The sequence below is a fragment of the Typha latifolia genome, chromosome 4 (assembly GCF_019914945.1).
Source record: "Typha latifolia isolate L0001 chromosome 4, TyphaL0001v2, whole genome shotgun sequence".
Taxonomy (NCBI): domain Eukaryota; kingdom Viridiplantae; phylum Streptophyta; class Magnoliopsida; order Poales; family Typhaceae; genus Typha; species Typha latifolia.
This window is the reverse complement of record NC_133089.1, coordinates 12,493,187-12,504,650: the sequence shown is the minus strand read 5'-3', so window position 1 is coordinate 12,504,650 and position 11,464 is coordinate 12,493,187. Positions and strand designations below refer to the sequence as shown.

The 11,464-nt window shown below is 37.9% G+C and overlaps 1 protein-coding gene, 1 long non-coding RNA gene and 1 other non-coding gene across 3 annotated transcripts; 1 reads left to right on the top strand and 2 right to left on the bottom strand.

Annotated features, from left to right (window-relative positions):
- Positions 1-1,573: 1,573 nt before the first annotated feature.
- Positions 1,574-2,770, bottom strand: LOC140787376 (uncharacterized). Its single transcript, XR_012108836.1, has 2 exons — positions 2,460-2,770; positions 1,574-1,760 (listed from the first exon to the last, which is right to left on the bottom strand). It is a non-coding gene; the product is annotated as an uncharacterized lncRNA (long non-coding RNA).
- Positions 2,771-2,834: 64 nt separating this feature from the next.
- LOC140787375 (BTB/POZ domain-containing protein At3g05675-like) lies at positions 2,835-6,967 on the bottom strand. Its single transcript, XM_073136267.1, has 2 exons — positions 5,748-6,967; positions 2,835-3,356 (listed from the first exon to the last, which is right to left on the bottom strand). The coding sequence occupies exons 1-2, from the start codon at positions 6,861-6,863 to the stop codon at positions 3,081-3,083; spliced, it is 1,392 nt and encodes a 463-aa protein (XP_072992368.1). The 5' UTR covers positions 6,864-6,967; the 3' UTR covers positions 2,835-3,080.
- Positions 6,968-10,992: 4,025 nt separating this feature from the next.
- TRNAE-UUC (transfer RNA glutamic acid (anticodon UUC)) lies at positions 10,993-11,066 on the top strand. The gene has a single exon. It is a non-coding gene; the product is annotated as a tRNA-Glu (tRNA).
- Positions 11,067-11,464: the final 398 nt, after the last annotated feature.

Sequence of the window (11,464 nt, the reverse complement as noted above, 5' to 3'; positions counted from 1 at the left end):
AATTTTTATATATATGTATATATTTTTAATAATGGGTTTAAAATATTTATAAGTTCAGGGTAGAAACACTAGTAAGTCTCCCTTCACTGTTGAAATAAAAATTGACTTCTTCTCGAATATGCCTTCTTATATTAGCATAATAATTAAATAACTATTTAGGCTTATACTGTTATAGTAATTCTAGTTTCTCAATGCTCTCACCTTTTAGACCAAAACTATTTTATTAATAAAAAGTTACTATTTAGGATTATTATATGATTATTTCTCTGCACTGTAAAATTAAAGTATCTAACACAGTATAATTATTTCTCTATATTGCTATAAAATAAATCTATACCGTAGGTAAGAACTATGTGGGAGACTGGAGGAGAGAATATTATCGTGTTCGGTGTAGAGAAATTTTTTTCTTTTTTTTTCATGCGGGTCTATATATTATGTATATAATATTCAATTTTATTAATAAAAATAACCATAAGTATAAATTTATTAAATATTAATACTTTTTAAGCCTAACCAAGGGTATTTTAGTTATTTAGTATAAAATATTACTAACTCTTCGGTACAATTGCACTATTCTCTATTATTTTAATATTAATATTATGTCACATTAAATATAATTATTATTTATTAAATTATGATATGACTATGTATTATGACAACTTATATCAGTATTAACTTTATTCTTCTAGAATCAGTACAATTTCACTATTCTCCATTATTTCAATATTAATTTTATGTTATATTAAATATAATTATTATTCTATGGCTAAATATTATAATAACTTATATTAGTATTAGCTTTTATTCTTTTAGAATTAGTCTTATTCCAAATGTAAACAAAGCCTAAATTTCATTGTAATGCTAAAATTGTTCTAACATTTTTTCTAAAATACTCACAATTCTAACTTACAAACTTCTAGAAATTTCATATCGGATACAAACTCGATAGAAAATAATAAAATTTTTCATATTTTTTAATTAGAACAATCATCTATAATAAAAATATGTTAGAGATTTAAGTATGATTCTTCTAACTCATATTTATACTCGGATGGACTATTCGGATACACGTACGCCAATGTTATCTGACCTACTTTCACTACACTTTGAAGTCTCTAAATATAAAGACACTTATGTCCTACCAAGCTTTTAGCTACCTAATCTAAGCTTCAAGTCATATGGGTCGCTGAACAATTATTCCAAACTACGCTGTTGAACTGTTCCTCTAAGCTAACTACACTGCTAAGCCATCAACTAAATCAAGCCAAGCGACCAAACCATGTACTTACCAACTCTAGTAATTATGAGCTTTGATAGCAAATTTATGTATCAAAGCTTTATAATCTTTATTTATTACGGTGTAAGCCACTTTATACTAGTATAACAAATAATAATAATACTTAGGTCAATACTAGTACGGTAATACTTTATCTCTCATCTTCTCTTCCATCTAATATATGTACATTGTACGCTAAAGATTTTTTTTTTATTTTCTTTTTCTCTCTCTTAATTTTCTTTTTTCTCTCTCTTATCCGTATTCATCCATTAAAAAAAAATATAAATACAAATAAAATTTGACCACTATTGGATTAGCATTCAATCCGTAGCCATAGTGAGTATGGACCACAACACACAAGTACCAGGATTCTCTAGTGGAAATCGTTTGCATTATTACTTACCTGACGTCCGCACGGAAGTGGGGTGGAGGGGGACCAACAAGAAATGTTCTTACACAATTATGTGAAACAAGAGGAGCCTACCTGTCAAATGGTGCAAAATTTTAGGAAAATTTATAGATAGCATCCTATATCTTTCACTATTTATAAATCAAGCCCCATAATTGATAGCTATCAAAAATATCTTGCTATTAGATTTGTTAGTTAAACTTAACTAAACATGTTAAATTAATTATACTAAAAGAATTACAAAAATATCATAACTAAATTATAGTAAGGATATTTTAGTAATTTTAAAAATAAAAGTATTCTAGTTATTTTAGAAATAGAATGTTTTCTACTTAACAGAATATTTTTAAGGTGTTAGTTAAAATCTAACTCAAGATATTTTCCATATATATTTACTAAATGATAAGACTCGAGTTATAGATAATAAAAATATAAAGTGTAAATTATAATTTCATTAAAAAGCAAGGAGGAGGACGTGCCCTAACTTTCTGGGCTTATTTTAGGGTTAGATTTAAATTTCGAGCCGAGTTCGAGCTTGAGTGACTCGATAGGCATGTTTATACTATTAGATTCTGTAAATATTTAAATATTATATTCATACATTAAATCTTATATCCATCGTCCATTAAAATATTTAAATAAATCAAACGGTAGATCTCAATCTCATAGAATTAATTATGGGAATTATAATCATAAAGAATGTCAATAGTAGACTAGCTATGGATTGAGTGTCAGTAGTAGACTTGTGTAGACTAGCTATAGATTATTACTTACTAGTGAGCTCTTTCTCGAAAGAGAGATCTATGGGTCGCAGAGGACATTTGTGACATGATATCCATGACCTCATCAGCCGAAAGAGATGTCTGCATGCATGGAAAATTGTGCAAGTATTGATGATGATCTTCCATTGGAGTAAAACCCAGCTGCTCCATATCTCAAATCTGCCAGGAGACTTGGACATAGAGAAATGGTGTTCTCGCCGTCTCCTCCTCCTCCATCGGCCTCCTCCTGCACCTCCGGCCTCCTCCGTCGGCCTCCTACAACTGGGTAGGTGGCATGAGACGTTTATGTAAGGAATTTATCACCTAAAACACAGTGAGCATAGCACAACATATTTCAGATCACAAAGAAAGGACAAGGCAACCAGTATGATTTCAGCTGCACATATGTGTATTTGACTTCTAAGTTCATATTAACATTGTTTTGTACAATAACTAATTAAAAGTAACAAAAGAGAGACTAAATACAATGGTGGTCATTAAGAAGATAGCCATATACACATTTTTGACATGGAAGGATTGATGATGTAGTAGTATGGATAATACACTACCAAAGGTTTCGAGGTTGCAGAAGGGACAAGCATCTTGGGTTATTCACATAACAGCCTGTGTTAACCTAAGAATTCAAGTTGATTCCAGACCGGTCGGCCCGCCTGAACCAGGTCTTGAAAGCTGCAATCAAGTGCGGGCAGTCATCGACGTTGCGAGTGGAGAAGCTTAGGCACTGTTGCAGCAACGCTTGAGCATCTGCTACAGGCAAAGTAGATATAATCAGTAGAAAAGTCTCCTCCAATTCCTGGAAAACAGATTTATGACCACTCGGCATTGGCGACACGATATCCCTGCAAACATTTAGCACTGGAAGCCAACCTTTAACAAGCTTCATCCTGACCTGAGACAGTGAAATGATCAAATAAGATTCCATGTTGTCTACAATCGAAACAGTAGAATAAAAATAATCCTTTGCAGTTCTACTACATCCATGCAATTTTACAAGGACGCATAAACATCAAGTGTCTAGTTGACCAGAAGAATCTGATAAATGAACCTTAAGTCTTGAAGCCTTTTGCAGTAGAAAAGCAGCCATGCTACATAAGGACATACATGTAAACGCAAAGCACATTAAATCTATCATACAATAATGTATCAGTTAGAACAATAATTTTGACTCTGATGACATTAGTCAAACATGTATTAAGCTCATGCATGTAGAAATATTCTGAAAGACTGTAGGTGCTAGATGGCTGACAGAGAACTGCCCACAGCCTATGACTCATGTGAGCGCAAGCAATTATATGGTAATCGAAAAAGAGTACATCATCAGGATCTATCCTTGACAACAGCACGTTACTAATGCACAAAGTTGATGTGAATCCAACATCTCTACCACATATTAGTGTCAAGGGAGGCTAGTTGCTCCTCAAACAACAGAAGTCGTGTTAAATGATGTGATAGAGCTGGAAGGATGACCGACACAATGGTTAATTAAGTTACATTGGATAGCCACGTAATAGCACAATTCATTAGAGAAACTAAAGATCTGATGCTCATCGGATGCTTTGGATATCGGGTAAAGTGCAGTTTGAAGATCAACCTAAGGAACATAAAGGCTCAAGTTCCATAATTATCAAGATTCTCATCAAGCAAATTATGACTATTGATACAGATATCTGAAAACTACATGTCATTAAAACAATAATCAGCATGCTTATTCTTGCATCCTTGCCAATATCTTAAATGTACTCCATATAAAACAAAAGGAATAATATCATGCTCAGTAAATGCAATCTCTCGACAAAGGCCCTATGAACTAAAGTCCATACAAGATTAGAATTTTGAAACACATGCTACTTCAACTATTGCTACATGGAGATCTGCCAGACATGAACAATAATGTCCACTAAAAAGCACATCCATGAAATTGGTAAAGGACATATAAACATCAGCTTTACATTCAGTAATCTATCACTCTTAACAGCTAGAGAAAAAGATCTTTGATCTGATAGAAGTAATGACATGCCAGATGAACTCATGTATGTAGAAATGTTTTAAAAGACTGTAGGTGATAAACGACAGACAAGGGATGGCCCAGTTTCTATGTGATAGGTTGGCGCCTAGGGCGGGGATGCCCGAAGGTCAAGGTAGCTATAAAAAGTAATGTACAGAAACAAGACTGACATAATATATCATTCCCATAAATAAAAGGTTATAGTAACTACGAAAATATTGGCATCATGATTCATTAATTAAATCGAAGTGCTGTGTAATTTGCAAGAATGCAAAGAATCAATTCCCAAAACTTCTTAAAGCCTTCACAAGCTTTGGAGAAACATATCAATGATTAAAGGCTACATTAACCCATCTACTTCATCCAACTTATTTTGGGTAGATCCTCACTCAAACTAAGGAAGCTATCCTTTTATTAAGTCAAACACAAGAGCTGACATGATCAAAGGCCTGGTTTGTCCACCCATGCATTTAGGTGGTCAGAATGTAAACAGTCATAAAAGAAAGATGATCCAGTTGAGTGCGTTCTTGGTATTGGTTCATTTTCATGGTTGTCTCAAGACTCTCCACAAAAGAAGTATGACAATACTCAAGTTACCTAACTTAACTCCTTTTTCTATGCTTAGGCTTGGCAGTTAAAAAAGATTAATACTATCATTCTCTTTCCAATTTATCTAAAATCATCATGCCACTAAAACGAGAACTAATAGAAAGAGCATGCCTTTCTCCCAAACCCAAGAGTAGTACACTTCATTTTGAGGCTGAAGAGATGGAAAAGCTGCATCTTTCAACAAGAAATATGATAATTCTTTTAAGGATGAGAGGAGACCAAGAAGTTGTAAACTTTTCGCAACCAGAAAGCAGATATCAGCAAAAGAATAATATCTTAAGTGTGAAACAATAACAAGAATCCCAAGGATTTGCAACAATGGTGTGATAAAATTGGAGCAAGCAGAGCATTTATCATATGAAAGCATCTAGAACATTAAACAGAAGCTTAAAGATTACTAATCGATCATCCTAAACATAGACATACATAAACCACCAGGCATAACACAACTACTTGGGATTAATTGGTTTCAGTGCCACGGTAGAATCACTCGTATCAAAGTTAACACCTCCAAGGCAAGGCAGCAAATTCTGCAACTTAAATTCTTTTTTACTTCACTTCTCCAATCCCATAGGAGGCCTACTATTGTCCTTGCAGGGTAAATTCTACTCACATGCTACATAAGCATATATCAACAATTATACCAAGAATATCGGATAAATTTACCTGCTGAGGGGCCAAAGTAGACCCCGAAGCAACTGCACTAGCAAGCCGAAAAGTGCAGCGTGTTACGAGCGATGGCAACCCAGGCGCGATATTCTTCCATGCATCATCCCTCAAAGTCTTCTGCAAATCCGCCGCAAGTGACGTCTGTTCACTCCACTCCTCCACGGCATTATCCGCCACCCGGAGCTCAATCATCCTCTCAATCAACCAATACAAATGCTTTGCATTCACCACCGCCGCGTGCAAATTCAACCTTTGTATTGCCTCCCTCTCATCATTATCCCCCGCGACTCTCAGATCGGGGCTCGCATACTTCCCCATCAATTCCTTCACCGTCTCCAAGCATGACAAGAACGCCATATCGAGCACCATCTGGACCGAATCCTTCGTAGGATACTCCCGCAATAGCTTTGCGACGAAGGCCTTCACGGTGGCGACGTTGGGGTGGGAGTGCATCGCGGAATTGATCAGGTCATGGAGCATGCCCTCGGATGCGGAGGCGTCCGCTGAAACCCTAGCGAGGAGATGGCGGGATTCGTCATGGGGGAGCAAGGGGATGATGGAGAGGATGCATTCTTCCTCCTCCTCGGTCCATGGGACCGCCTCGAGGAATCGGAGGCAAGCTTGGATGAGCTCGTCGAAGAGGAGCTCGAGGGCGATGGGGAGGAGATCGATTGCTTCGGAGGCGGAGACGATGGAGCCGCGGAAGTCGAGGGTGTGGAGGAGGCGGAGGACGGACACGTGGCGGTCGAAGGGGCGGCGGAGGACGGGGACAGAGGAGGGGATCTTGAGGGTGATGCGCTGGGGGGAGGTGATCGTATCCCAGCGGCCGGAGAGGAGGACGGAGAAGTAGCGGGAGCGGCGGAGGGCGGAGGAATGGAGGTGGAGGTCGAGGTGGGGAGGAGGGGGGTGAAGGTCTGGTTCTCCGCCGGAGCAGGTGACGGTATCGGAGGATTCAAGCTGGAGGCGGAGGACGACGTCGGCGGTGGAGGGGTCGTTGAATCCGCCGGGGATGGAAGCCGGAGGAGGAACGGAAGAGAGGTCCTCCATTATGGTTCCATCCGGGGCGGAAAGGCGGTTGCTGCTGCCGGAGCGCTGCCGTTTGCGGAGAGACATCGAGCGGCCGTTAGATCTGACGGTGGATGGACAAAGGACATATCACATATGACTGGTTGGATAAATAAGATTTGGATAAGCTAAGAGAAATGTGCGTCCTAATTATATTTATTTTTATTTTAGAAAAATCTTATTTAACTCCTCCAGCTCTATGTATTATTTTCGTTTATCCTCTACTTCTTTCTAGACTGCCTTTTTCTCTTATCTCTAAAAAAACTATCTCAATGAAAAGGAGAGAAGTTTCTATGAATAAGAGGGATAGAAATAATATACTAGTCAATTTGACCACCTTCTTTTCTGCAAGGGTTTTCTAGAGAAACCATTCTTTCTCTCTTGCCTCTCTCTTATTCTCTTTCGCTATTTCCTTCAACTCCATTTGGTGATCTTAACTATTTCTCCTGCTTCTATTAGCCATGTTACCCCCTCATCTCTCTTAAGTAGCCATTGTGGCTCATTCCTCAACCCATGCACAACGAGAAGGAAATTCTATGGAAGTTCATCGAGATGCTGAAAGTGAACAACGCCATGGAGGAGCCTATCTGACAACACTATCTCAAGCCGCAACCTAAGTCATTGTCTGACCGAAAGATTTCTAACCAACAAACCCTTCAATGCGGTGGTTTGAAAGCCTCCCTTGGTATGGAGTTCATTGAAGTGGCTAGAAGCACCTTCCTCTTGACCTTCGAATGTGAAAAGAACAAATGGCATATTTGGACGGGCTCTTCTTGGTCCTTCAGTCGGGATCTATTTGTCCTCAACACATTCAAATCGGACCTACCGATAGACAGTTGGACCTTTGACCACTCGGAGTTCTGAGTATAATTTATGGCCTTTCTCTAGAATATTTGTCTTCCTCCACATTAAAGAGGTTGGCGCCTAGAGTGGTGGTTTTGGTTCCCACACTCTTGTTGGAGAAAAATAAATAACCAAGATTTATTCGAGTGCGTGTGAAGATTTATATTATTGGAGCAGTGCATAACTTCTTTCTCATTGGCAATATGGATAAGGGCCTTAATAAATCAACCATTGTCTTAATCCACAAGAAATATAATGCCATAGGGGTCAGTGATTACAAGCCAATTAGCTTGTGCAACACTGTCTACAAATTGATAGCGCAATTATTAGTAGTAAGGTAAAACAATACCTGACCACTTTCATAGCCCCAACTCAAAATGCTTTCACCCTGGGCAAACAGATCGTAGACAACCAAATTATAGCTCACGAAGTGCTTGGCTATCTCAAAATCTCTCAAAGCGTAAAAGACTATTAAACGCATTTGATCACATGGAATGACGTTTCATCGGAGATTGTCTAAAACTATATGGCTTCTTGGACAAGTTTATTGGTTTGGTTATGAGTTGCCTCTGCACCACTACTCTAACCTTGGATGTAAATGGTAGCGTTGACAACTGTTTCAACCTCTCCAAGGGCTGAGGAGTGTCCACATGAGTTCATTGGCAGCAAGGGTGCCCCCTATCACCGTATCTATTTATAATCAGCTCTAACATTCTATCCATTTTCCTCGACTACGAATTCAAGCTCAAGCGATTTATCGACATCGAAATCTCTCAAAGTGCGTGACCTATCACTCACCTTATGTTCATTGATGACCTCCTCCTATTCAGCAATGCAACTCTCAAAGACTCCATAAACTTGAGAGAGGTCATTGACCTCTATTATCAATCTCAGGCCAAACTATCAATTATGAGAAATCGACAATCTTCTTGAGCACAAAAGTTGACTCCAACCGAAGAAGCTATGCATTCTCCACCCTTAGGCTAAAACTTTTGAAGGGTAGGAACACTACCTGGGGAATCCACTGGTCCTTCCTTGATCGAAGTACAACACCTGTGAGTTCGTGCTCAAGAAGCTTAAGAAGCGCTTAGCAGGCTTGAAAGCTTGGCAGCTGTTTCATGCTAGACGAGCTATGCTCATCAAAATAGCCCTAAATAGTATACCAGTGTACTTCATGTCAAGCATTCTCTTTCAAAAATCCCTCACAAAACTATTGGACTCTCTCATGAGAGATTTTGTTGGGGCTTTATTAACGACAGTAGGAACCTCTATTTAAGGAAATAGGGTTTAATTTGTAGACCAACCATGCATGGGGGGCTTGGTATGAGGAGCATGCATCTGGTGAATCAAGCACCAATTATCAAGCTAGCATGGAGATTCCTAACCAATGAGGGCAACATCTGCGCAACACTTTTTAAGGCTAAATACCTCACTAGCAGATTCTTTTGGAAAGCCAAACTAATTGAAGCATCTTGGACATTGGCGATCCATCCTGAATCCGAAGAGTTCGCTTAAGAGGATGGTTAGGTTCGAGATAGGGGATAGAGAGTCGATTTCTCTCACCCACAACCCCTAGCTACCAACATTTGATCTTAGTGATATTCCCCTCTCGGCTCACATCATTAAAGTTAAAGACCCGTTCAACAGCCATTCAATGGGGTAGGACTCTATTCTTGTACGCCAAATATTGTTGAAGGAAATTGCAGATGCAATCTTGAAAGTCTTTCTAATTCTTGCTTTCGCAAAAAGAAAAGATATACTTTGCTCGATATCAATAACTAGCGGCACCTTTAGTGCAAAGTCAGCTTATGCAGTGCAAACCACTAGGGATTGGGAGGCAACACCTTCAAGTCCGAGCTTGGACAGTATTTGGAAGGTTGTTTGGAAAGGCATCGAAGCCATATGAAGGGTCAAAAATGTTCATATGGTGCTATTTGACGGATGCTATTTCTATGCGAATGAAGCTCAACAAGAGAATGCCCCATGTTGAAATAATGTGCCCACTCTACCTAAGCAGCCAAGAGACGGTTGAGCATGTAATCATATATTGTTAGTTCTCTAGAGCAGTTTGGTTTGCGGGTGCTCTAGGGCTTCATCAGGTCTTGAATACTAATAGGTTTGATGAGTGGGTGAAGTTTCTTAGCTCAAAACTAACTAAAGATCTCTTAGGGTATGCTTTCACCATGATGTGGTTCATCTGGAATGCAAGAATTGCTATTGTTTTAGAGAATGAAAGCCCTCTAAAAATGATCTCACAAACAAATTAGGCTTTCTCTAGGGTTCAGTCCGTTGATTCCTCTAAGGGAAGCCAACCAGTCTAGGTCTCTAGGAAACTCCGAGCGACAAAAGAATTTACTTGTTGGGTGGACATGGCTGGAAGGGACGTAACGATGGTGGGTTGGGCATCTTTATAGCAAGTTCAATTGTACAAAAACATCTACCTCACTGACTGTGGAAATGCACTCGTTAGAGAAGCCCATGCCCTCTTACTTGGTCTATAGGAAGCTCTGAAGCTAGAAAATATAGATGGTGGACTCATCTACAGTGAGTATCTAAAGATTTCAATAAAGTGAACATAAGCAAGGAGGTCACCGATTGACAAATACCTCCTGTCATTCATGAATGTAAAAGACTGACAAAAATGTCTTTACTCATCAAGATTTCCTATTCGAGAAGAGTGAACAAACTTGATTGCTCATAACCTTGTCGGTCTAGCTATCTAGAATAAATGTTGTAAGGAATGGACCAACTGTATTCCCTCTGGGGTTTAACAGTTTTACATGAGATGAATATGTCTATGGACTATATAAATAAAAAGAGGGATAGAGATTGAGAGTTCTTAAGAAGAATATGCTACAGCACTAACTATTGCTTTGCCATTAAGAGCTTTGAAGAAGAATATGCTACAACAATAATCATTGCTTCGCCATCTTCTTGCGTACACCACCTCCACCATGCTAGTGGAGTCGAGGCATTGTCTCTGCTCTCTCCCTCCCTCCTCATTTCTTCTTGAATTTAGATATCATTTTCCTTTACAAGTATTACGTGATTACAATAGTTTATTAAATCCATCAATTGCTATTAGCTCGAGTGTTATGTGTGTTTAGTATGTTATGTTAAGCCTATCATGTATGTTAAGTGTGTTATATTAAGTGATGTATATTAAAAGTAGTAGTCATTTATTGGTAAGTTAGCTACTATGTCTATGTCGTATTCTTATATTTATGTATTTTGACTTATTCAAGAGGATCATCTTTTTTATGGCAAATATTTCTTGTATTTTCTTTTACTTCAAGTAAGAGAACAATATTTTGTTTTATAGCAGCAATATAAATCCATTGTCGTCTAGTCCGGTTAGGATATCTGGCTTTCACCCAGACGACCCGGGTTCAAATCCCGGCAATGGAAGAAAATATTTTTTTTTCTTCTCCTTTACGTACCTTTTCTATTATTATTATTATTATTATTATTATTATTATTATTATTATTATTATTATTATTATTATTATTATTATTATTATTATTATTATTATTATTATTATTATTATTATTATTATTATTATTATTATTTTGAAAAGGGTGAGGATTAGCGGGATAGGTTAATAATCATCAAAGGGAAAACAAGATATTAGATTTTTGTCATCAAGAGGCAAAGGATGGGGTGATCAGATGCAGTGATCATTGAGGCAAGTTAATAGAAATAAATAAATAAAGAGAGAAGTCTTAAAAGTTGAAGGATAAGTCTCCTTGTTCAATCAAACACAAAGGACATATCATGGTAGAAGCCAACATTAATATTAGTAGGC

Bases quoted from the DNA above. Each gene is read 5' to 3' on its own strand.
- LOC140787375 (XM_073136267.1), bottom strand. From the start codon at position 6,863: ATGTCTCTCCGCAAACGGCAGCGCTCCGGCAGCAGCAACCGCCTTTCC. The intron at 3,357-5,747 runs GTAAATTTATCC...TCACTGTCTCAG, and splicing joins CTACTTTGGCCCCTCAGCAG to GTCAGGATGAAGCTTGTTAA.